The sequence below is a fragment of the Rhinolophus sinicus genome, chromosome 13, assembly GCF_057876585.1.
Source record: "Rhinolophus sinicus isolate RSI-liver-muscle chromosome 13, RSI-T2T, whole genome shotgun sequence".
In the NCBI taxonomy this organism is placed as follows: domain Eukaryota; kingdom Metazoa; phylum Chordata; class Mammalia; order Chiroptera; family Rhinolophidae; genus Rhinolophus; species Rhinolophus sinicus.
In genome coordinates, this window is record NC_142513.1 from 8,683,588 (window position 1) to 8,710,809 (window position 27,222).

Here is a 27,222-nt window from a genome sequence, read left to right on the forward strand (position 1 = left end):
TCTAATGCATCTTTTGGAGCAAAAATTAATATGACCCGGTATTATGCTATTATATATTATATTATATTACATTATTATATTGTATTATATAAGACTGGGTCTTATATTAAAATAGGACCCGGTCTTATATTTTTTGCTCCAAAAGATACATTAGAGCTGATGCTCTGGCTAGGTCTTATTTTCAGGGAAACATGGTAGGAAGCAGCACGGAGAGAGTGAAAAGTGGACAGATTAGAACTGTATTTGATGGAAGAAATTGTTTGCAAGTGTAGCTTGCTCAAAAACTGCAAAGGAGGCTGGGAAGCAGTCTGACATTTTCACCCTGCCAGCAAGGAAGGGGTGGGAGTGGGGAGGCTGTTGGGTAGACAACCCAGAGTCTACCCCAGGTGACAACTAAGTCAAGGTTGTAAAAACACTGCCTCCCTTGCTCTTACACATAGCAAGCCTTGCTTGAGTTGTATTGTACGTTAAGTCAACTATTTCAACTCACCTGCCCTTTTATCTGTTAAATTCCAATTTGTGTCAGGCCTCTCTCATCTGGAAGCACTGGGTAAGGAGAATACTGCTAAATAAAAATCATGCCCAAAACATCTTCAGTTAGTGTCGCCCTACTCTGGCACCTTTTTAACCAAGGTGTCACCAAGAAAGGAAATTTTAAGATATAAGCCTTTTTTCTTTCCTTACCTTCAGCAACTTGTTCAACAAAACACCTAGATAATGCACAACTTGTTGTTTTTCACTTTTTGATAATCCACAACTTGTTGTTTTTCACTTTTTTGAAATTTCAGGTTTCACTGAAATCACAGTAGGTGTCAATATGTAGGACTTTATAGTAAACTATGTATCTGTACAGTTATATCTAGATTTCTATCTATCCTATTTATCATCCAAATTCTGGGCTAGTTTAGCTTTTCTCTCACATCCTGAGCAGTTCAGAAATTATAGTTCATCGAAAGTATGAATTAACCCCTTTTCCCATTTTATTTTCAAAATACTTTCCCACTCCTGCACCACAGTAATTTTCCTAATATTTCAAACGAACTCCAGAATTATCCTGCAAGTCAGGTACATGATTTCAAGTGATTTACTATTTCCTGGACAGGGCCACCTCATGTTACATATGGAACCCTGAGAAGGTTCAACCTTTAAGAGCAAGAAAATCTTTTCTTGGTTAAACTGGGTCATGTACCTGACCTCAGGCCCTGAGGAAACCCTCTGGTGCCATGGAAGGAGCAGCTAATTAAAAATAAACAAGCTTAAATATAATATATATTATATTCACAATAGATGTAATATTATATATAGATATATAGCTGGATATAGATATATATCCTCCTCTCCCGTGGGAACTCTCAGACTTACTGCCTTTTTTTTCATACTCCCCCTCCTTGGCAACCCTTTTGGTTACCAGCAGTGACTCCTTATGTTAAGACTTTCGTTCTCGCTTGCCTTGACCAGTGGCTCATTACTAACTGGACACTACCTCTGTGACACATTCGAGTCAGAATGCTCCCAAGGACTTCACTCTGAGGTTCCTCCCCTACAGAGAAATCTGCAACCCAAGTACATCAGAGTACATTTCTATTGTAACACAAACACAAGCTCTATTCGTTCTGTGATTATCAGGGTGTAGTTTTTCAACAAGGAAACATATAAAACTATTACAAAGTTTTCATTGAGAGTCAGCACGGTGCTTAGGGCACTGGCTCTTCAGCCAGACCATCTGGGTTCAAATCCAAATCACATAGTAAGTGCTCAATAAATGTTAGCTGTAATTTTACTTGGAATAAACACCAAATTCCTATTATGGTCTATAACCTGCATGATATATTCTGTCTCTCTCTCAAACCTTACCTTGTTCTACTTTCCTCAATTGTTCACAACCCAACAACTTACCTCTTGATCATTCCCAGTTTATATGCCTCTGGATCTTTCCACTTCTTTTTCTCCCAGTATGGGATGTTCTCCCAGATTGAACTGGCTCCTCACCATTCAGTTTTTGCATTTTTCAACCCTTCTCTGAAGACGTTTCCCCTAATTAACGTATCCAAAACAGCTCCTCCTTCCCCATGCCAAAACATTAAGTGTGATTTCTTTTATAAACGCACTTATCATTAATTTACTTGATTTGTCCCCCATCCCCCCCTTTTAATTGTAAACTCCATGACAACAGGAAAGTTCTTATTCATCTTTATCCGAGAACTTAGAATGGTAACTGGTACACTTAAGGCACTTATCATTTGTTAAAAGGGAAAAAATTACCAAGTTCAAATCCCATCTAAATGTAAAAAACCTAGCCACAATCCCCAGAGAAAAAAAGGATTTCAAAAAATAAAATGATCTGGGTCCATTGGTAGATAACCTGTCATATTCTTGATCCTGACAGCCCATCTTTTGAAAATTCTTTCACTAATTGGAAAAAATCGCAGATTATGAGTTTTGCCTCCCTTTTGTAGCTGTCAGAACTCAAATTTTCAGCTGCTCTTGCAGCTAGAATGTAGGCAAGTGACTAGGCTCTACCTGCAAGACACACCCTCCTCAGACTCAGAAAAGAATATAAAGGGACGCTGCTTCCTGCCCCCGGGCTGTGGATGAAGTGTTGGGCTTTCTGGGCGAGCAGTGGGGCCAGGCCAAGGGAGATTAGCAAGGCTCTGCTGGCCATTTCCTCTAGCACTAGACAGGGCAACACAACACAGGCCGGTTCTGTGCATGGTTTTTGGGCTTCGTTCCTGCAAGTACAGCCTTGGGTCTGTCGCCAATGACAACCAGTTTTGCAGGAATTATCAAAACTGCCAAACTGCCTAACTTTAAGGTATTAGTCTTTACGATAAGAAATAGTTCCTGTCTGTCCACTTGATTGTTTCCTGATATGTATCAGAGCCAGCTTTGGTCCTGGGAATAAGACACAGGCCAGCCATCTTTGTCCGCCTCTCCTGGTCTCAGTCATTTATTTCCACAACTCCCTGGGAGACGCAGTTATAAGAAACCTGCACTATCTTTATAATAGAGAAAGGCCTATACTTATTCAAAAAAATGAGTTAACAATGTTTCAGTTAAAAAGTGATGACTGGGGCCGGCGTGGTGGCTCAGGCGGTTGGAGCTCTGTGCTACTAACACCGAAGGCTGCCAGTTCGATTCCCACATGGGCCAGTGGGCTCTCAACCACAAGGTTGCCAGTTCAATTTCTCGAGTCCCGCCAGGGACGGTGGGCTGAGCCCCCTGCAACTAGCAACGGCAACTGGACCTGGAGCTGAGCTGCGCCCTCCACAACTAAGACTGAAAGGACAACTTGAAGCTGAACAGCACCCTCCACAACTAAGATTGAAAGGGCAACGACTTGGAAGAAAGTTCTGGAAGCACACACTGTTCCCCAATAAAGTCCTGTTCCCCTTCCCCAACTGAAAAAAAAAAAAAAAATGATGACTATCCTAACTAATACCATCTATTCATAATAAAACGAAAGTCCATACCAGAGCTTGCAAACTGGTAAATCTGATCTGCAGAGGGTTTTGTCTGGCCCACAATGCTTTTAAGCTTCTTTAAAAACTTGTAGCCAGAGATACAAAGATTTCATTTACATCTGTGATTTCTGATGATTACAGGCCTGCATGCAACAATCAGTTGGAGTAGTGGCCTCCTTTTGACATGGCATTTCCTCTTCAGTTTGCCACTGAAACAGACTCACATACCAAATTTCTACTTTTCATTTGGTTGTATATATTGGAAATTGTGCAGACTAGATACCATTTCATGAAAAATGTTAGTTAAGAAACATAAAAACACCTACATTTTTTCACTGTTATAAAATACTGGAATAAAACAGATTAAATCAAAATAAAAAAGGCAAATGTTTGGTGGGTGTCGTTTCAGTCACACAGGATGGGGGGTTCTGGGATCTGCAGCACAGCATCTGCAGATGGTCGACAATATTGTACTGTGCACACTTGGAAATTGCTGGGCGACTGCTTTTCTTTCATGATAAAAAAAAATCAATGTAATTCACTACATGAACAGAAGAGAAAAAAACTAAGCACGTTATTTAATACAAAGAAAGCATTTGATGAATTTAATGAAAACTCTTAGCAAACTATAAACAGAAGGAAATCTCTTTAATCTGACAAAGGGTGTTTATCCACAGTAAAGCAGCAACAAGCAATACTAGTCAAATAGTCAAAGTCTTCCACCTGAGATTGAGAAGGAGCTAAGAATGTTGACTAGTTCATTTTAATTCAATATTGCACTTGGGGTCCTAGCCATACAGTAAAGCCAAAAATAAAAAGAACAGATTGGATAAGCTACGGACTTGGACATGAAGATTCTAAAGCAAGTCAAAGCACAGTGTACAGTTTAGAAAATGTTCCATGTGTACAGCATAGTGCAGCCTGAAAAAATTAACTGTGAGAAAAAAAAATCAGCAATTTATAAGAGAAACTGACAGACTACACAGGTGATTTCCTTTATCTTGCTAACCTGTAAACATTTCATTTTGATATTCATTCAAAATATTTAACAGAATGGTCACTTCCTAGATAATCAGAACAATTTACATTTTAAACACTTATTTCTACGGAATACATTCTATCATTTGTAGAAGTAAGACCCAAAGAAGGTCTTAGTAAACAACTGATCTTAAGCGTATCTCATCTGTGATCAAGACGGTATAAAGTTTACAACAACTTAATTCTCCAGGCATAAAACGGACAATTTAGAGAGCTTTTTGATTGGGGGAGGTGGAAAAAAAGCAGGGCAGGCAAATGACCTGCAGTTTAAAACACAAAATCCTGTCACATTATATCTCACATGTTCAAGACACCCTCCATCCAATAAATCACCATTAAGAAGCCTCTTATAAAAAGCAGTCCGTGTATTCACAGATGTTACAGACTCCCAGTCTTTTCTGTACATTACTGAAAAAAATAATAATAATAATTATGTTTAAGGAGCTACGGCAATCCACATCTTTCTCTGGTTAGACTGTGTGTACCAGCCGCCTCAGTACTGCGGAAATGTTCCATCGATTTTGGCAGCCCAGGCCATGAGGCCCCCCACAACGTCCTGAACTGTGAGAGAGTCTAACTCTTGCACTGCTGTCACGGACTGCAGGATCTTCACGGCTTTCTGGGAGTCATTGCCCAGTTTGCAAATCACATAAATGGGGAGAACTCCTCCGTCCTGCGTGCTTTGCTTCCCTTTCTGGATTGCTTCTCCTAAGAGTCTCAGGCTGCCTGCATCCCTCTGCTCCAAATGTTTCAAAGGGATGTGTAGGGCATGCGGCAAACGACAGATGTCCACTTCCACTTGAGGCCTGACGTCCAGCAACAGGTGGGGTGACCCAGAATCCAGAAGTCGCTTATAGTCCGTGACAGAAATCCGCTCCTCCGGGCTCAGCAACTGCAGGGAGAGGCACTTATCGGTGGCCGAGGAGCCACAGAAGGCTTCATAGTCCTGCAGGTCAGTCACAGTGGGCCGCTCCCCACAGGCTGCACAGTCTGGCCTGCGGCTCCGCAGCTGAATACAGCGGAACCGTCCTCTGAAGGCATCAAAGAGCAACAAGCTGCCACTGTACGAGGGGCCCAGACCTGCGGCGATCTTCAACACTTCCAGCGCCTGCAGGCAGCCCAGGATCCCAGTTACAACACCAAGCACCCCGCCATCCGCGCAATTGGTCACCGTCTCCGCTGGAGGTGGCTGCGGGAACACGCAGCGATAGCACGGCCCGCCGTCATAGTGGTAGACGGTAATTTGGCCTTCGAGGCGCAGCGCGCTGGCCGACACGAGAGGGCGGCCGGCCAGCACACAGGCGTCGTTAACCAGGTAGCGAGTGGGCACGTTGTCAGAGCAATCAGCCACCACGTCATAGCGCCGTACCAGGTCTAGCGCAGTGGCTGGCGTAAGCGCCTGAGCGTAGGGCACGCACTCCACGGCCGAATTGAGACGACGCAGCGAGGCGGCGGCCGAGTAGACCTTGGCCTGGCCGGCCAGGGCCTCGCCGTGCAGCACTTGGCGCGCCAGGTTGCTCATTTCTACCACGTCGTAGTCCACGAGACCGAGGCGGCCGACGCCGGCCGCTGCCAGGTACTGCGCCAGTGGGCAGCCGAGCCCACCGCAGCCCACGATTAGCACGGACGCGGTCGCCAGGCGCAGCTGTCCGTGCACGCCCAGCTCGGGCAGCACTAGCTGCCGGCTATAGCGCAGAATCTCATCTCGGGACAGGGAGGTCTTCGGCGGCAGGGGCGACACCGGAACCAGCCGTTCTGGCTCCTGCTCCGCCAGGAGAGCCGCCGCCAGCCGCTGCTTCAGGGCACTCAGCTCCTCCTCACGCTGGGCAACTTCAGCCTGCAAGGCGAGTACCTCCTCCCTGGCAGCCATGGCGGCCTCTTCCGGAAGGGGTCGTTAAAGGCATTTCCGTTTCCGGTTTCCCGTCTCCTAGCGACTGGAATAAACTAAAGAACTTTATGGAGCTTTGGAAAAGTGGATACGTAGATACGTATTTCCTGAAGTACCCTTAAGATTCAACTTGAAACATGCATGAGGCCTAAATATTTCCCATGGAGCCATACAAAGGGCCTCAGGAGAACTAGCTCTCAGCCACACAGGCCATTCCCCTCTTCCCGAACTTGGTACGGTCCGACTCCTGACTTCGCGCGCCCTGTCCCCGTCATTCCGCTTCCGGCGTCTCGCGCAGTTCCGCCATGGCCTCCAAGGAAGCGAGTCGTACCCCTCCGAGGTCTCGGCGGGAGCCGGGTGGGCGCGCCCCGCGACAGGACAAGTATTCGGTGCTTCTGCCCACCTACAACGAGCGCGAGAACCTCCCGCTCATCGTGTGGCTGCTGGTGAAAAGCTTCTCCGAGAGGTACGGTGCCCGGACGCCCTCCCCGAGGAATGAGATGAGCTGGCTTCCCTGGCCTGGGTGTCGGCCGTTGGCTGCGCGAGGCAGTCCTGCCCGGCCTGTCTTCGTCTGGAGGGGGAAACCTTGGGGAGGAGGCCACCCTGCGAGGGAAGCAGAGGCGGATGGTTGTAGGGTTCCCTCCGTGTCTCGGGTTCTCCTTCCTGTCCTTGGTTTTTGCCAGACGCGCCTTTATCTTAATTATGCACGACTCGGTCTCCCCCAGCCCCCGCCTTCCCGCCGCCTTTTTCTCACGGGGTGGCCACTCTTACTGGGGCGACGCTGTGAGCCTGACCTCACTCCTCCCTCTAGGTGGTCAGGATCTGCGGCCGGGCGTCCCAGCGAGCACGCTCACTGCCGCCCCCGTGCCGAGTGCTTATGTAAGCGTGAGGTTTGGCGTCTGGGTTAGGAAGCCGCTGTGGGGCTGGGACAGCCTTTCTGGAGAGAGCAGAAGAGCAACTTCTCTGATCACCGGTGGATGTTTGTTGTGGTCGTTAGTACCTGGGCGCTTAGAGTTTGAATTTGAAAGTGTTGATACAATTTTTTTTTTTTAACTTCAGAAAATGCTGGAATCAGTACAAAGTAACTTGTTGTATGGTTACATTGATGAGACTGTGTTGTAGAGAAGGTCTTCCTATATCAGCACATACAAATTTAGCAAATTATTTTGGAAATTATGTACTATGGCTGTTGTAATTTATCTAACCGGGTCATGTCAACGAACACAGATTATTTCCAGAGTTTTTTAGTGTGTTGTTGTTTTTTTTTGACTTTTGCTTTACAAATGAGAACGGGGAACTTTGTTCACGCCACATTTTGCAGCACTTAGAAAAGTATTTGACACATAGTGCTGCTTTATTAGGTCGATGTTGCAACAGTCATACTTTTGCTAGTATGCGGAGGATAAAGTCTTGATGGTGATATTGCTGGATCGTCAGAGATGTGCTTGAAATTGCTAGTTATTTCCCAATTGCTCTCAAAAAAGACGGTACCCCCGTAGGACTCCAGCGTTCTTCAGACACTAGTGTCCCTGTTCTGCCACTGGCCAGTGAACCTGGGCATTATTAAACTTATCGTTGGAAATGCTAATTGGTGAAAAACATTCCTGTTTTGATTCTATTCCTTCGACTGAGATAGCTATCTTTTCATACATAGCTCTTCAAAAATTTTTTAGATCTTTTCCTCGTTTTTAGTTTTAGTTACCTTTTTTTGATTTCTACAGGCTCTTCCCCATTTAGAGAAATTGTCACGTAGCTGATCTTGTTCCCATCTGTCTTCTGATTCTACCATACTTTTTGCTCTATTTTAAAATATTTTATGTAGTGTAGTTTATCTTTTTATAGTTTTTGAGTGGATTTTCCCCACCTCTTCTGCCGCCCCCACCCCACTTCAGTTCAAGCGGTTGTTTCTCAGTCTAGTTGTGTGGGACACAGCTCCCTGGCCCAGGCTGGTGTTATGAGCCTTGCGCTCCCCCCGGCTGAGGCAGTCAGTTGCTGGTCATTGGTTGGCCACTCACGGCAGCTCTCGCCGGCTGCCAGCCACTCACACTGGCTGCCAGCCCTGAGTGGATTTTTTTTTTTAATCAAAATGAAATTTAATGAAGGAAACAACTTCTTTTTAGATGCAGTCAAATTACCTAATGTCAGCTCAGCTTGATTCCTTTAAGCTACCTCACCTTAGAGCTCTGTGGGTGCTTTGAAATGGGAAAGGGGCAGTAATTTTGCATATGAATGACTCCTGTTGCTTATGAAGTTTATCTCTTTCAGCACATCAGCTAGAAACAACATCTTACATGTTTTGGCTTGTAAAGCACGTGCCCAAATTTAAGGCGCCGTGGGAAGCTAAAGTCTGTCTACTCTAGAGGATAGGTTGAGTCTAGCTTTCTGGCAAGTTTGCTGGGGCTCGCTTTCTTAAGCCTATAACAGTGGAATGTTTTCTGGGTGATTTCTTTGCATGTTTCTTAAAGTAGGACCAAGAAGAAACTGAATGTTGTGTGGTGAGGGTTTGGCTGGCCTCATTTTCTTTCCCTTAAGTTTCCCAATAAAGTTAACAAAAAGAATGTCTTTTAAGGGGGACTGGGGACAGACATGACAGTGATCACGCGTACATCCAGCTATCGTGTTGGCTTATTTCTAGAGTAGAAACCATCACGTGAAGATAATGGAGAGCAGCAGAAAGGTGTTAATTTTGAAATCTTTTGTAATTCTGTGCTGTTTCTTTTTATTTGATAGTGTGGGTACAACTATTTGAAATGGTAAAAGATTTATGTCACCATTCTAAAGTGGGTTTTCTTAAGGGTAAAATTAAATCAGATTTATTCCTATGTTCTTTATATCTATTTGGGATTAAATTAAAAAGAATAATCACTCAGGTACTCAATCGATATGAGCTATCTTTTAAATATACTTTTGAAATTATAACTAAGATTTGATATTACGGTTCCACAATTCCATTTCCAAAGTAAATAAAATTTCATATATCCTATTATGTGTGCGTGTGTAAAATTACTGATTTTTTTTTTTAAGCTGGAGAGTATGTTTTCTGTGTGAGAATTTTTTAACATCTCAGGACTGTATAATAGCATTTTCCAGGAACGTGCTGAGTTTGGAGATGAAGTACTGAATAGCTGACATTTCATTTGATAATTGAAGTTTTCTTTAGTGATTACAATGGCAATAAATTTCCACTACTGATGAAGAATGAGTAATTTAAAAATTATTTTTTAATTCAAGAATACTGTCTCCAAACAATACATATTATTTTATTTTTTAGTGGAATCAACTATGAAATTATAATCATAGATGATGGAAGCCCAGATGGAACAAGGGATGTTGCTGAACAGCTGGAGAAGATCTATGGGTCAGATAAGATTGTAAGTCATGTGAACATTGTTCTGTGTTACCAGTTGTGTTTCATAGGGGAAAAATGAGAGATGAACAGTGCTTAAATTCAGTCTGTTTGTGAAACTGAAAAGATAAAGAGCAACTTACACGCCAGGGATTTAGAGGCATTTTTCATCGTGCTTGAGGTTTTACATCTTTTTGATATATTGGATCAGTAGTAATGTTACAGCAAAATAGTAAGTCTGGATGAACACTGTTTTTATGACTGATTCTACAGATGATAAATTTTCTTGAAGGGCAAAATTAAAGCATGATATTGAATTGACAAGGAATATTATAGGACTAGGTTGCAGTTGGTAATGTGTGTCTTGATCGTCTTGCTCCCTTTCTCTAGATATTCTCGTACTTTCAGTAGAGAACACTGCCTGCAGCTAAAATCTTATAGCTGAGAAAGGTGACTTTTTATGTGAAACATGAGTGATTTTTTAGAGTACTTGGCATTTTTTTTTTTTATCTGTAGAACAGTCTTGTGGGGGTAGATTGACTTTCTGAGTCTTAAACTTTAGGTTTTCCCACTGGACCTTGAAGCCTGTTCATCTGTGGGAGTAACTTAGGCAGATGTAGAGTTCATTTTATAATGGCTTCATAATCTTTATTTTTGGTCACTGACTTGGATTTTAAAATGTTTGAGCATTCTAGTGAGCTTGACTTTGGCTAAGTCTTGGGCCAAAGGCATATAATTAAGTACAGATTTAATTAGAAAACACATTATAGGCATTGGATCTTGTAATACGCCAGTTTCTCAGTCTTGGCACTATTGACATTTGGGACCCAGTAATTCTTTGCAGTGGGGGGCTGTCCTGTATGTTATAGGATGGTTAGCATCCTCCCTGGACTGTGGCCACTAGATGCCTGTAGCTACCCTCTTCCCAGTGTGGCAACCAAAAATGTCTCTGGATATCCCAAAATTGTTCCCTCCTCCCAATAGAGAACCATTGGCATGACTATAAAGAAGTCTCTTGGAGAAACTTGATTGACATTTGCGTTTCAAGAAGTGGCAGCATCATAAAAATATGTCACTGGGTCCAAATATTCTTGATTAATCTAAATAATGAAAGGATTTCTATTTAGTTGGAAGAGATAGGTATTGGTTGGTGGAAAGAGTTTAATTAAGGGAAACGTGTTGTTCTTATATACATGGTCAATCTATCCTATATTAGAGATTCTTTCTATCTCACAGATGAGCATCTCACAGAAGTGCTCACACCTCCAAACCGCTCTGACTGTCTCCTGCTGTGTAGACGTACAGGAGACACAAAGTGGACAGATTTTCAGCCTTCTACCATGACTGCCAATGATGCCAGGTTCACATCTTTGGCAAGAGTTCCCCAGTTTCTCTTTTAGAATTTCTGGGTCACGGCCATTGATTCACATATATGTGTATAGAATTCTCTTGAGTTATGTGCTGCCTTTTAATTCGGGAACATCAAGCTAACTTTTGTCGTAGAAGTTCAGCAGAGGTGTAATTGATTGATTGTAGGGAATGCCTACTGAATTTACCTTTGCAGATTCTAAAACAACATGTCCTCAGTGGGTTCCATTTTTCCCCATCAACCCAATAAAATTCAAAATTATAAGAAAAAATAGCATTTACTTTCATGATTTCCCTGTAGTACCAGGAAAATTTCCTGTTTGTTCATTATTTTATGACCTTTAAATCATTTAAACTAGAATTTTTTTTTCAATGTCAGGCCTTGCCAGGGTGGCACTTACTTGCTTTTAAGTGACATGTATGTCTAGTTGAGGGGAAAGACGGAGAAAAATAAGTATTGAAACTCTCTGTGGTTGCGGAAACTGAGACAAGAGGATTAATTCACTTCCCAAGGTCACACAGCTAACTAATAAATGGCAGAGGTGGGCGCATAGAAAACTTGGAGGCACAGATTCCGAGCTGTTAACAGTGGTTACAGGGCAAGGAGATTAAGATTGTAGAGGGCTTACAGCTTTCTGTGTTGAATACTTGTATTGTGTTTGGTTTGCAGTTTGTTTTGTCCCCCAATTTGAGATTGGATAAGATCTTGGACAGACTGGCCCAGCAGTTTTGCGCAAATTATTCTTTACCAGTATAACTCAGGTACTAAGCATTGAAAAGAGACAAAGGGACAAAGAATGCAATAGCGCCAGAGGCCATACCTTCTGGTGGTTGACACTGTCAGTTTCATACTCATCTTCGTTGTCATCCTTGCCGTTATTTACAAAATTATTTATGGTTTAGGTGGCTTTGGTATGCTTACTAAAGACTGAGGTGGGTCAAAGGTCGCAGCAGGAAAGGACAAAAAGATGGAGATGGTTTTGTTCACATTTACATCTGTGTAGTAACATGTTCATTGCTTTTAAATCATCAAATATAAATGTAGGATTAAAATATTCTGTTTATCCCCAAACACCAAAATATCTCTAACAAAAAGATCAACACCACAATCAGATAATTTGTGAAACAAGAACTACAAGTGGCTAAAAGTGAAAAAATAATGAGCCTCACTGATAAAGAATTGCGAAATAAGAGTACAATTAGCCTTTCTTAGCTGTAGATTGTCTTATTTTCTTCTTTTCAGTTGTTTTTGAGAGTATGGGTTCACTCAAATACTGTTGATCCTAGTCCAAAATGATACAGTTTTTCTGCAGTGTTATCAAGGTTTTCTGTGATAAAAATTTTTACAAAAGTTTTTTATCAAACAAAGTATAGTGTCACATGAAGTAATTCGTTCGTAAGCAGCTGTGTTGTGGTGAGCGCACTTCAGAGCCTGTGCCCAGCAGCCTTGCACTCCCTTCCTGTGAATTCCCTGCTGTTCTCATGGCAGCGCAATGAGTTGAGCTCCGTTGAGTCCCTCACTGCCCGGGTCACACAGCAAATTAACAGGGTGGCTTCGGAATGAGGAGGCCAAAAAGGCGGGTGGTGAAATTAAAGAAAGGTTAAACACACTGAAGGAAACCAGGCGAACTTTTCATTAAGTAAGACCTAAACAAGTACATTCTTGGTGTAAAATGTAAACGTTACTAATTAAACTGAAGTTGCTTTACATGAGCATTTCCTGATCTGCAATCCCGTCTCTTCCGCAGGGTAAGACCCGGTCAGCAGTTTGACTTGTTACCTCAGACCTTTTTGTGCATATATGTGTATGCGTCTAATCTGTAGAATTAGTTAAATGTGCTGGTGGTGTTTGTTTTTAAACAGAAATGCAACCTTCCTGTACCATTGTTACTTTTTAGTTATATCTTGGAGATCTTTTGTAACCAAAGAACCTCATTCTTTTAAATGCTCCATAGTAGCTATCATATGCAACATTGTTTCTACTTTATATAAACTTCGGAACATTCTGCAAGTTATAAATAACAGAATTATCTTTTATTTGGAAAAAAGATTTCAGCTGAATGTTGCAGCTGAAACATAGAAAATCTAAAAACGTTAAAAGATTGGCTTTTTCAGGGCAGATATCAGATGGGATTAGTATTTTGTCAGTAACTATCACAAAATCAAATAAAATCTGACATCTTTTTTTTTTTAAACCTGACGTCTTGTTTGGTTTTGTTCAGCGAATTGTAATTAGTATAGATGATTAATCGAATGTCTTGCTCTCTATCTAAGAGCTTATTGGGCAGGAATGTGTTTTATCTATCTTTGTTCCTCCCCAAGACCTAGAGCAACGTGCATATCAAAAAATTATCCTGGGTCACTTGACCTGAATATGCTTTGTTTAGAGATGTGCAGTCTGAGGCAGCCTGCTTATACCCTGGCAAATGCAGAAGGGGACAAGATATCCTTAGTAGTGCATCCACTTGAGCCTTGTTCCTCAGAAACTTAGAACAGAGTCCAAAACTTGGCTTTCTACTTTCTCAGAAGTTTTCAGAAAAAAAGAAAAGCAACTAAGTCAAGGTTTATATATGAAGCAAAAAAAAAAAAAAGGTCGACTAAATAATTAAGAAACTGTAAGGAAAGAGAAAGAAGTTAACACCTTGTCATTGGGCCCGTAGAAAATGAGATGCGGTCATCCAAGCATGAAATCGAGATAAGTTGATGGAGGAAGAGTGATACCAACATTTAAAATCACAAAGGGAAGTGAGAAAACAAGTCTAGCTACCAAATATTCCAAGAAGGTATAGAATAAGTGATATTGTTTACATATTGTTTTCTGCATAGCACCAAAAAAAAAAAAAAAGAAGTTTAAAATTTGGCTTTTATTGTGAGGTTGGTGAAAGAATACTGCTTTTTCCTTAAAAACTTAAATTATTTGATTTGTTACTAAGCGCTCTTTTTTTACTTTGGCAAAAAATGTTCGGTGTACTCTGCTCTAAGGTCTAAGAAATGCAGTTATTTCTGTTAAAATGAGTAGCACTTACATGAATAAAAATAATTTTTAATAGTCAGATTTTTTACTCTTTGTGTCACAAGTGTTGTTTCTTATTCTTACAGCTTCTGAGACCACGGGAGAAAAAGTTGGGACTAGGTAAGCAGAATCTCTCATCCTTTATACCTGCTCCTGGCCTTGGTAAGACGATCCAGTGTGTATTTTCCTAGTTTGGAACGGGGCCAAAATACAGTAACCTCCTGTGATGGTTTTTAATGATTTTAATGACATTTAAATGACTTGACTTGAGTTGCCTGTGTCAGTCAAGGCCCACTTGGGAAAACAGAAACCACTGTAAGTCTTTCAATATAGGGAATTTAATACAGAGACTTTGGTTACACAGGTGAAGGAATTGCTGAGGAGCCAAAGGGAACAGTGAGGCTGCTCAGAGATTAGTAGTAGCTAGAGGTTCCTACCACCCCAACAAGGAGCAACAGTAGGAGATGTTGCTTTCAGAGTCCAGGAACCAGGCTGCCCAGAGCGGTTAGAACCATGGAGTTGGGGATGACCTGGCAGGAGCTGGACCACGGAGCATCTGCCGTCAGTGCTGGGAGGCAGAGGGAGACAGGAGGACACTGAGACTGTCCCCTTCTCTCGCCTCAGGCTCTTCCCCCTCTGCCTCCCGAAGCTGTTTGGAAGCCAGATGACAGGAGAACCTGGGGAATAGGTTCCCTGCAGTGTGGAACAGGGTAGGGACCTGAGGGCAAACGTCTTGGAGCAGAACACTGCCTTAGCTGTAAACCTTTGAACAAGTTCTTTAAGTTATGTTTTAAAAAGTTACTCTTTATTTTTTTAAAAAGACAAAGCTTTTCCAGCTTTTAAACAGAGAGAGTTATAGAAAATCTCAGATGAACTCAGTTGTTCTGAGGTGAAAATCTGAATGCCTTTGTTTCTGTTGTTAGTCACAGTTGCTTATGTTAAGAATTGGTATAATTTCACTGAAAAATTGGAGGGAGCATAGAGAAAGCACAGTTCTTAAAAGTCACCGTCTGCTGTCCTGAAGACCATCAGTTCCCTGGCATCATCAAATGTTCTGCATCTGAATCCAGAACATTCTTTGGGATTGAAATAATCTGGACACTGCCATGAAAGCAACCAAGAATTACTAACTGGTCAGTTGTATATCCAAAAAGCTCTGATAGAAACTTCTGAACAAAAGAAGTTAGAAGAGAGCAGCCCTGCCAATAAGCTACTGTGGTGGTTTGGGGCTAGAAAATGCAGGAATCCCCAAATCCTGCTCCTGACCAGTCACCTTCCTTACCAGGTCCCTGAGGAACTTTGGGCATGAAAGATGGCTGAGTAATTGCTAGCTGCACCGTAGGCCCCAAATATCAGAGTAGTGCTCTAGTACCCCGGCTTCCTACAGTGTAAAAGACAACTCACGGCAGAACTTTTCATGGAAATGGGCCAGGAGTGACGGGAAGAGCAGAAGCAGGGACTCTTGTTAGGGAGGGTTCCAAGTATCAAAAGACGGCGTCTAGGACTAAGGTGAAATGGGAGATGACGAATGGGATTGAGAGATGCTTCTGACTGAGAATAAGCAGTATTTCATTATAGTTCAAGATCGCCTTTAGAGGACTAGGGCATGCTGAGTGCTTAACAAGTTCTTCTCTTCAAATGGATATGTAAGCATTTCTGGTGATTTTCTTTAGTGGCAATAAAAATATTTTCATTTTTAGGAACTGCATATATTCATGGAATGAAACATGCCACAGGAAACTACATAATTATTATGGATGCTGATCTCTCACACCACGTAAGTGGTATCTTGCTTTATTAACAATTTATAATAGTCTTAGCCTATTTTACTGACTTACTGTTTATTCTTTCTAAATTTCAGCCAAAATTTATTCCTGAATTCATTAGGTAGGTAATTCTAATATTTGAAAAAATGATTCAAATCATTTATTTTATATTGATTCTGAACCTATTTTCATTTTTCATTCTTCATTAATTAAAAATGAACATACTATTTTGTTTGCTATCAAAAATAAAACCAACGTATAGATTTGAGACTGATGAATATATACATATATAACTAAATGATGTATTTTAGGAGCCCTAAGGGACTGGTCAACAGATAAGTCCTTTATGTAGCTCCTTCCAGACGACAGAGAAAGGTGCCTGCGTCGTAAGGATAAACCCCATAAACAAGTAGGCTTTGTTACAGGAGTGCCAGAGTGGTTCATGTTCAGGAGTCTGTCAACGTAATGCATTTAGCACATAACAAAGACAGCAGTGTGATTAAGTCTGTAGATGCTAAAAGGCATTTGATAAAATTCACTAGCCATTTCTAATAAAAACTTTAGAAATAGAAGGAAACCACTTAAACATGATAAAGATGGCCCAGTCCTAATACAGACATCTTATTACATGGTGGAAGGTGGAATCACTTCCAGTAAACTCATCAAGATAGGCATATTAGCTACCATTAAACATGGAGATTTTAAGTAACGTTGTAAGACAAGAGTTTAATATAAATAGTGGTAAAGGATACAAAATTATATTTATTTGTAAGTGATGTTATATTCTTAGAAAACCCAAGAGACCGCAAAACCTCTCAGAATAATAATTTGGGAACTGTTCTAAATATAAACTAAATATACAAAAGCGAAGTCAGATCATGTCACTCCCCTATTTCGATCCTTCAGGGAGTTCCATTAACACTGCTGTCCTTGCCCCTCAGACCCTGCCTCCCTTTCTGAACTTACCTTGTACCTCCCCGCTTTGCAGTCTCTGCTGCAGGCATACTCCTTCCATCTGCTCACAGTGCTGTGTTCTCTTTGCCTGCAGTGCTCTTTTCCTGCTCCTTAGTGGCCAACTTCTCATCCTTTGATCTCTGCATAAAGTCATCTCAGAGATACTGTCTCCGCTTATGTCTCCAACACACAAAAACCCCTTTGACCTGATAAGAAAGTGGAACCAGTGGAGTAGAAAATGGGTGAAAGATACAGGCCACATGTAGAAGAAATCCAAATGGCTCATAAACTTAAGATAGTCACCCTGGGGCATAGTCAAGGAAATGCAAATTAAAATAATTATGTGGTACTATTTTATTACCCATTAGTTTATCAAAATTAAAAATTTACAGAGTAATACACCCAGTACCAATAAGATGGTAGAAAACAGACACACTTAAATATTGGTAGAGGAAGTGAGTTGCTACAGCTTTTTTAGAAAGTAATTTATGGTGAGATCCATTAGAATTAAAAACACTCATAAAGCTGTATTTTAGCAATTCCATTATGTTCCGCTTTGGGTAGTCTCCACACCGTTTATAAGAATGCTGCAGCACTGTTCACTGTGGTGTGTTGTTGAGTGGGTCCCACTATGGAAACCAGCGTAGGAGTATATGGGGTCAGTATTCTATGGAGTATTTTTGCAGCTATTAAAAAGAATGAGAACATTCTCTGTTGACTTGTAGGGATGTCGATGATTCCATTATGTGTATTGTTAACTGACAGCAAGTTGCAAAATGAACTACTTTGGATTCCAATTTTGTAAAGCAACCCAAAACCCTAGTGGGGGTGTGTATCTTTATCTTTCTGTAAAGAAAGAGGAAGGTCTGGAGAGTTAGCAGGCTGTTTTAGCATTGTTTGCTTAAGGGAGCTGAGAACAGAATGGAGGGGTGTTGGGGAAATTTATAATTTTCTTACTACATTTTAGGATGGTTTCACATAGTGCAGTCAGCAAATGTACTGTTTTGTAGTTTTAAATATTAATAAAGGAAAAAAGAATCAGGTTTGAAAACCTTTGAAAGCTCTCTCAGTAGTATAGTTCATCTATTTTCTTGGCATTGTTTTTTCTATGCAAGTCTTAAAAGTTCTGTTTGTATATGAGTAGCTCATGAAAATAACTATTAAATGCTCAATAGCTTTTTCTAATTGACAGCTAATTTATTCTACAGGAAGCAAAAGGAGGGTAATTTTGACATTGTCTCTGGAACTCGCTACAAAGGAAATGGAGGTGTATATGGCTGGGATTTGAAAAGAAAATTAATCAGGTACATATGTGCCATTTCTCTATTTTTTAGTGTAACTACTAGAAATATGTTTATAACAGGTATATTTGGGTTAAATTACCATGCAGCCTTGGGATTTGTGGGTCAGTGTAATTTCAAATAAATATTTCCAGGTAGCTTCCTACCCACAATATTTCCTGTGATTAATTTTATTTTAGCTATTTTCACTAAGGAAAAATCAGCATATACCTTGAACCTTTGTTAGAAATGGTGTAATTCAGGACAAGTTTATTCTACTAGACTCTCAGCTTTGATTTTAAGTGAACTATTCATCTATATTTTTTAACTATATAGGTAGTTTTTTTCCATATGTGTGTGTGTATATATATATATTTTTTTTATCATTTTCAGTAAATAAGACATCTCATGATTTCAGCTTTCACTAAGCAAAATAAAGTGGTGAGGCTTTGGAGTCAGAACTGGGGTAAAATCTTGATTGTGTCATTTAATTACCTGTATCACCTTGCATGTTTCACCTTTTCTAAGCTTTACATTCGTCATCATAAAATGGAAATAAAACCTGTTTCAGTTTCCTATTTCTGTGTAACAACCCTCCAAAAACTGAGGAACTTAAAACAATGATTCATTATTTCTCACAACTTTGTGGATTAGCTGGTGTTTCTGCCAACTGCACCTGGGCCCATTCGGAAGCTGCACCTTCCAGCTTCCTTTAGCTGGAGGGTCAGCTGTGCTAGAAGGTCCAATGGGGCCTCCTCATTCATTCGTCCAGCAGTTGGTATTGGTTGTTGGCTGGGACATCTCAGTTCTGCATGTGGCCTCTCACCTTCAGGAAAGCTAGACCAGCTTTACATGTGTCCCAAGGGCAGCGTCCAAGAGTACCAAGGCTGCAGCAGCAAGGCCTCTTGAGTCCTAAGCTCTGGGGCTAACAAAGCATTAATTCTTGGTCAAAGCAAGCCCTAACTAAAGGGGTGGGGAAATAGAGTCCACCTCTTGATGCAAAGACCCGCAAAGAATTTTTCACCATTAGTATTTTTCTCACTGTGTTTCTTTTGAAGATTTTGTTAAGTTAATCTCAGTTTTACCTCTTTAACTGTGAACCTTGGGCAAGTCGTTTAAAACATGTTAAGAGTCTCAGTCTTCAGAGAAATGAAGGGGTTGAATAAAACTGGTTTTCAATCCTGCTGAACTTCGGAATCATGTAGGGAGAAAATTACACACAACTGCTCCCTATTCATCGCCCCTTTCTCACGCAACACACAATGCAGACCGTTTGCTCTCCAGAGGTGGGACAAGAAGCATGAGTATTTTTCACAGGCTTCCCAGCTGATTCTGTACTGCAGTCAAGGTTGAGACCAACAGTGATCTCTGAGGCCTCTCAATTTGGTCACGACAGCTATTATTTAAAATGAGGGAGCCCCAGCCAGAGACAATTTACAACTTTCAGTTGGCTCATCAGTTGTGTCTGTCATTAGCTATTAATGTCTGTACTGACTTAGAGTATAAACTCCTGAGAAAGATTGTTACCACTTGCTCAAGGTGTTATTTATGTCGTCCAGAACCAGAATTTGAACCTAAGTCTGACTCTTGCTGCATTTTTAAAGATCCCACTTTAAAAATACCTTAAATAGATGTATAAATACATACCAAAACACGCACATTCCTTTGATTAAATGCATTTTGGAGGGGTAAACTATGTCCGGGGTTTGTTTGTAGCTATTAAGCAAATTGAGGGGGGACACGTTTTTGTTAGCCATTATCCATTTTTGACAGCCATTACCCTGAAAGTATTGGTGTTTGGAAGCGGGGCCTTTGGGAGGTAATTATGTTTAGATGAGGTCCTGAATGTGGGGTCCTCATGGTGGGATTAGTACTCTTCGTAGAAGACCAGAGAGCTGGGCTTCCTGCCTCCCCCCACCCCCTATGTGAGCACAGCAAGACGGCAGCTGTCTGTAAGCCAGGAAGAGGGCTGGTACCAGGAACCAAGTCAGCAACACCTTCATCTTGGACTTCCCAGACTCCAGAACTGAGAAATCATACCTGTTGTTTCAGCCAGCTCACCTGGTATTTTGTTATAGTAGCCCAAGCTGACTACCGTGTTCCCCCGAAAATAAGACCTAGCCGGACAATCAGCTCTAATGCGTCTTTTGGAGCAAAAATTAGTATAAAACCCGATCTCATATAATATAATATAGTATAATATAATAATATAATACTGGGTATAAGACCGGATCTTATGTAATATAAGATCTATATTATATTAAGATCTATATTACATAAGATCCGGTCTTATATTAATTTTTGCTCCAAAAGACGCATGAGAGCTGATTGTCCAGCTAGGTCTTATTTTCAGGGAAACAGGGTAAGTCTCGGAATGAATATTTGGTCAATTTCCAGACATTGCCAAAAACCAAAACCCTCTCCCACTTGCGCACCTTCTTTAAGAAATAAAAGGTGCCATTTTTATGTAGACTGACCTAATACCTACTTGAAAGTCCTATCCCATTGTGCTTATTAGAATCTGAAAAGAAAACTCCAAATCTCTGATCTCTTTTGCTGGCTGACTGATGTTCTGAATTCTAAATGATGGCTATTGGCAAATACACCAGTAAAAAAATCTGTTATCATTCATAGCTAAACTTTGAAAGAATGTCATATTCAATGAATAAAACTCCCTATTTTCTGAACAATCAGAAATGTCAGATCTCCTTTCACTGACTAAAAATTTCCTTGTTCTACAGAATGAACATTTTTGTGAAATAGTGTTGCATTTATTTATAAAATTAGTGTAGCATTTTTAGTACTCTGCTCTTGGATGTGTTTCTCTTGTTTAGAAATGGTATTTATAAAGAAAATCTGATTGTTGTATTTGACAGCCGTGGGGCCAATTTTGTAACTCAGATTTTGCTGAGACCGGGAGCATCTGATTTAACAGGAAGCTTCAGGTACAGTGAAAACGTGTAATTTTATATTTTCTACTATTTATAACTTCTTGCCTAAATTTCTTGGCTTTACAATGGCTTATTTTAAAGAAATGCTTTTCATTTCTACCCCATTTTTTGTTCTGGAACATTAAAAAGAGGCAGACTGAAGTTCTTTAGAAGCTGCTGAGGAAGCCATAAGCCTCATCTTAAGCAAAATAATTGTGCTTTTTACAGAGCACCGTGGAAGGCAGGGCTTAGGTTAACGTCTAATGATCAGACCCTGGGGTTGGAGGCCCTGGGCCCACGGTGACCAGTCCCTGTTCATCCTGCACGAGGCCTCACTGGTGACGTGCTCCAAAAAACAGCACCACTTCTAGGAATTCTCTGCACTTTCTATGAATATTTATAGCATTGTCTCTACAGAAAAGTTGAAACTCTTTAATGTTTATGTAGAATTTTTTTTGGTTACCTTGGTCTCCATATGTTTTTCATATTAAAAAAAACAAAATTCTTGTTTAATTGGGACAAAGCCTCCTGCTAGGTCTCTGGGGTTTCTTAATTTTTGTTGTTCTTGTTTAATGTGAGACTTGCTATAGTAGATGAACTGTTTTCCATGACCATGCCAAATGACTAAAGACTGCCAAATTCTTTTTATCTCTGAAACTATAAAATGTTTGTTCATCTATTTTAAGGCCCAAACCCTATGCATTAATAATTTATATTAGTTGATATTTGCTTTTTCCACTAAATGTTGATTCTTCAGTCCGTCGTTAGAATTGACACACACCAATTAGGAGCTGGCTGTTGAAGGTAACTACCATGTTTCCCTGAAAATAAGACCTAGCCGGACAATCAGCTCTAATGCATCTTTTGGAGCAAAAATTAATATAAGACTGGGTATGATATGATATGATATATGATATAAGACCGGGTCTTAACTTATATTAATTTTTGCTCCAAAAGACGCAATAGAGCTGATGGTCCGGGTAGGTCTTATTTTCAGGGAAACACGGTAGTATTTGTAGGACAGCTGTAAGTCTGTTAAATATCAGTTCCAGAGATGGCAAGACAGAAGTGAAGAGAGAAATTCTTTTTAAATGTCCTTACTTGGTAAAATGAAAGTACTTATGAGCCAAGAACAACAAAAAATGAAGAGAGGAACCATCACAAATTAGAGGTCAAATAATGAAAATGAAGCCTCTCTAGAATTAAAATGTAAACTTATTAGAAAGCAGAATTTGGTGTATAAAAGACAGATTGGGGCCCATAAACACATCCCCTTAGTTCCGCACTTCAAAGCAAAGGAATAGAATGTTATCTGATTAAGATCGCTGATTGCCTTGGAGCAACAATGCAGAGAATACTAACACTCACAACATGTCTACAGAGGGAATGGCCAGTGGGCTTCACAGCCACAGGTCTGATGAGTGAATGAAAACCCTGGGTGGCTTCATGGGTTGGGGAGATAGGGGCCTTGCTTTTAGGCCTGGTTCACCTAGTTACTTCATCAAAGGGCCCTTTCACCTATTGAAAGCTCTGCAGATGCTTTTAGAAAAGCTAAAGGGTGATTCATTTTAAATCCAACAAATACTTACTGCATGCCAAGCATTGAACAGTAAAGTCCCTGTCCTCATGGAGTTTACACATTCTAATGACAAGAGATGACTACATAAAATACATGCAGCATCATGTGGGGAGTGTGCTGTGGAGAAAACACAGCGCGGAGCGGAATGGCCAGGGTGCCTCACAGCCGCCATCAGAGTCCTCTCACTTCAGATATGTTCTAAACTTGTTCTTTTGAATTCTTAAGGAACTTGTGTGGGCAAAAGAATGCACACACTAGTCCACCTCAGGTTCTCTAAGGAATGTGCTTCTGTTGTCTTATATTCACTTAAAAGCTTGAAAAGCCAAAAGGCAAGGTGGCCTTAGAGGAAGCCTGAGGGGGGGGAAATGTGGGTTCCAGGTAAAATCCTCGGGCATTGTAGATCCAGGTGAACTTAACTCCAAAGAGAACAGTTAAACCAAAATGCCTCTCCTAACTTGCTCTGAAAAGGGGACGGGAGGAGACTGCTACCTTCCTACTGACTGAGACTGATTTTGGGGGCTTTTTGTTGTCGCTGTTGTATTTGTGTTTTGTTTCACTTCAGTGACTGAAAATGGGCTGTGTTTGGTCTGCAGTGTGTCTAAAGCTAGGCTGCATATTTGTCCATTATAAGTATCTAACTGGGACCTCGATTGCTGATATCTGTGTCCCACCAGGATGGCCTCAATCCTGTGGTGCCAGGTTCCTGTCTTAACCTAGCTTAACCAGGTTCATCCTGGGGAGACTTCGTTTATCCCAGGAATTTATTTAGTGGGCCTTAGGAAATAGAAACTCACCATAAACATTTATGAGGAAACACTTGTTGATTACTAGGTTCTTTCTTGTCATCTAATTTATATTGTTGTTTCATCACCTATCACCTCTATTATTCCAATATTTGAAACAGTTTCTCTTCTTTCAACTTTAAAAGTAAATTTTGAGAAAATTTAAAAACTCAAACAATGAGTCGTTGTGCTTCAAATGATCCAGTTTACCATATTTTTATTTCTGATAGTATGGTAGAAAAATAATTCTCTAAAAGATGCTAAACTCATTTTCAAAATTGTTCTAAATTATTTACAAAATAGTTCATGACCTTTCTGGTTCAGGACAAATGTATCATGTCTACTATGAGAACTTTTCAATATCCAAATGGCTACTGAAAATTTTAGGTTTTAGAAATACCAGTGAACTTTTTGAAAGGTCAGGATACATGTAGGCAGGTGTATTGACTCAGGTGTTCATACATATTTTGATTTTGTACAGGTTATACCGAAAAGAAGTTCTACAGAAATTAATAGAAAAATGTGTTTCTAAAGGCTACGTCTTCCAGATGGAGATGATTGTTCGGGCAAGACAGTTGAATTATACTATTGGGGAGGTATGCAATTGATGGTAATTAGTGTGTTGTATTCCTCATAAAGAAATAATAAGGTTTAGGCTTTGGTGATAAAATGTTTAACTTTCAGAACTGCTAAGTAAATTTGGAGGGCTTCCAGTTGTTTAGAATTTGTCCATACACTAAAGAGTGAACAATCACATCCCTTTCAAATTAATACATTTGACCTACAAGATTTAAAACAGTAATGGAAGGTAGCATTCCCTTTTAAAAATTTAAAAGTTACTGGTACCTTCTCCATCCTTGCCCTTCTTTCACTCAGCATTCTGGGATGAGTTGATTTGTTGCTTTTCCTCTTGCCATACAACAGCCACCCTACTTTAAAATGGATGATGACACCCATTGCCCATTTCCTATGAGTAAGTGAAAAAGACAGGAATTACGGGGGGCAGGGTCTGTAATATTTACAGCTAGCTAGTGAACTCCGGGCAGACTCTCCTCGTTTAACACTAAAACTCTTATGCAGAGCAAGAAATAGCTAACTAGAATACCACTTCTCTTGTGGAAATTATAAGATTTTTAACTTAATACTAAAACATAGTGACAGCTGAATTTGATGGACTAATGAAAAAAATTAAGTGAAAGGACATTTTACTTTTGGAGTATAATTTTTCCTTGAAATGCAGTCTGAAACTTGGGTAAACCAACTTAATCTGCAGGATCAATACTCCTCAAACAGTTGTCGATTTGGTTCATATGGTCTAGTTTTAGGTGATAAAATGCATGTTTGAAGACTTGGAGGTGTAACAGTTGCTGTAAGAGCCCCTAGTTCTGAACTTAATTGAAGGACTTGCTGTTGTAGGACTAATCTTGTTTCTGTTGTATTAGTAATTTTTGTATGCCTGCTATGCTTTCTTTCTAATATTTTTGAAGACTGACTTAATGTATTATTTTTTTTAACTAGGTTCCGATATCATTTGTGGATCGTGTTTATGGTGAATCCAAGTTGGGAGGAAATGAAATAGTCTCTTTCCTGAAAGGATTATTGACTCTCTTTGCTACTACATAAAAGAAAGTTATGTATTTATATTATGTTCATTTCGATTTAAACATAACGGAGGCCTGGTTGCTGAGTTTTATAATATGTACTCTTAGAGCAAAATCATAAGGTAAGGTAAATTTCACGCAAATCTTTTTTCTAAAGAAACTCCATTTTACATGTCAAATTAGAAAAATGAGCAGTGTTCGCAATTTTCGTTTACATTTTGCTGTATTAAGACCTATAAATAAATGTATATGGGGTTTTTGCCTAAAACATTGCTTTCGTAGAGTATGTGAATGCAGAATTTATTATGGGAGGAAGATTTTGAAATATTCTTTACAAAAACGATTCATAGCTCTTTAGCAGATGTCAGAATAGGAATGCTAATTATATTCATGAAATATTATATGACTTTCTGTATGAACTGAAAAAGCAATAGACATCTCTGCCCTTTCTTTAAAAATGAACCTCAAATTTCTTAAATGGATAAAACAGTACATTTAGAGCATAATTTTACAATTTGGTTCTTTGTAGCTGTTGAATTGCCGAAGCTATTCATCTGTCAAAGCAGGTCTTTAAAATACATATTGTGAATTAGAAATAACTTGACAGCAGTTGATAGCACAGCTGCTTTTTTTTCTTCTGAGCAATAACTTCTATCAGTAAGGGAAAATATTGATGGTATTAAAACATAAACTTCAGTGGCTCGAGTAATTTTAAAACATCTTACAAACTATGTAAAGATTTTGTTCTCAAAATATTTGTTTTCATATTATTTCAGGACCCTCAACATCTTTACTAACAAGACAAAAATTCTTTCTCTATAGTTCCTCTCTGTTCAGAAGTGTTCTGACAGTTAAAATGCAGGTTAAGTTGTTCAATAAAGCCAGCGCAAATATTCTGTTTGCCTTGTCTAAAGTAGGTATTTCAAAAAAGATCTGTTTCTAACTAGCATGTTTTTGGATCATGCAGTATCTTTTACATTTTTGGGTAATACATACTGTGAGCAAATAAGTTTAAGATCAAGTTGACTTTCCTTTCCAAGTAAAAGGAAGAAGCATCTCTTAAGTTATTTAATAAGCATATTTAGTGGACAGTATTCCTAATTACTACACTTTTCTGGCTTAATTTAGCTGCTAAAGTCAAGAAATTTAAAGTCTGATTTTTCCATTTGCATTTCTAACAGATCCTACCAGAAATGAATACCAGAGTATAAAACCTTTGGTGTCATTTTGAACATTACCTGTTCCATTGTTGAATCCACAGGACACATTCCAATAAGAGCCTCTACTATTATTTATTTCCTGTTTACACTGAGCTGGGTGGCAGCCCACCAGGTACTCAACTTCCTTGGGGAAGCAACTTCTCTCATTAACTAGAAAATTCATCACTGTTCAATGTAAAATTAGTTTTAAGTGAACATAATAGTAATACAATCTTTTTTTTCTTTTTTTAAGTGTTTAGAATCTATTCTTTTTCATGTAAACCAGAAGTTCAATTTTCATTGTCAAGTAGGTGTAGCAGAGATGAAGTAACTATTAAATACCTCAGAGAACCCACTGTGACTATTGCTTTCTCAGACCTCACTCGAGTTAGATACCTTTTGCCTTTTTAATCTTTTTGGTTCTTATTCTTACAAAACAACACTATCACTATTGGAATTTACAGTAAAGAAAGTATTTGAGCATTGAAGACTTTCACCATTTGGAAGTTATTTAGAAAAGAATATTGAACTATTTAGATTCATTTTTGTAGTAAATGTGGTGACTTAAACACTGTAAAATCATTTACATGTGAATCCAGCATCCCTTTTTACTTTGTAAATGAGGCCAAGGATGAAATCCAGATGTTCTCTCTTTGTATTTGTGTTATCACTGTATGAAATCTAAGATAAAATTATTTTGCTTATTTCATATTAGCTTTTGCCTGTCTTCTGCAACATGTAATTTACAGTCTTCATCTTTGTCTCTAAATCAGATGCTTTGCCCCTCCCCCCTTTTACAGTTTTTTTCAGCTTTTGTTTTCCTTTGAAATACTGATTTGGCTTTTAAGGATATTATTTTATCACAGTTTCAAAAATTAATGGAATATTGTGTTTGTTGGATGAAACAGCTTGTTAAACCTGCTAACTGAAGGCAGTAGGCATTGAGATACATGTAACCATAATTTGTACTATTTTTCAATTAAGATTCTTTAGGGATGTTAAGTATGGTTTGAAACT

General features: G+C 39.7%; 2 protein-coding genes across 2 annotated transcripts; one reads left to right on the forward strand and one right to left on the reverse strand.

Annotated features, from left to right (window-relative positions):
* Positions 1–4,092: 4,092 nt before the first annotated feature.
* MOCS3 (molybdenum cofactor synthesis 3) lies at positions 4,093–6,369 on the reverse strand. Its single transcript, XM_019726085.3, has one exon. It carries the CDS (start codon positions 6,367–6,369, stop codon positions 4,993–4,995), a length of 1,377 nt encoding a protein of 458 aa, XP_019581644.3. The 3' UTR covers positions 4,093–4,992.
* A 111-nt stretch (positions 6,370–6,480) lies between these two features.
* Positions 6,481–26,914, forward strand: DPM1 (dolichyl-phosphate mannosyltransferase subunit 1, catalytic). Its single transcript, XM_019726086.3, has 9 exons — positions 6,481–6,853; positions 9,659–9,758; positions 14,201–14,234; positions 15,815–15,891; positions 15,976–16,001; positions 18,043–18,138; positions 20,991–21,059; positions 23,887–24,001; positions 24,924–26,914. The coding sequence occupies exons 1-9, from the start codon at positions 6,693–6,695 to the stop codon at positions 25,026–25,028; spliced, it is 783 nt and encodes a 260-aa protein (XP_019581645.1). The 5' UTR covers positions 6,481–6,692; the 3' UTR covers positions 25,029–26,914.
* Positions 26,915–27,222: the final 308 nt, after the last annotated feature.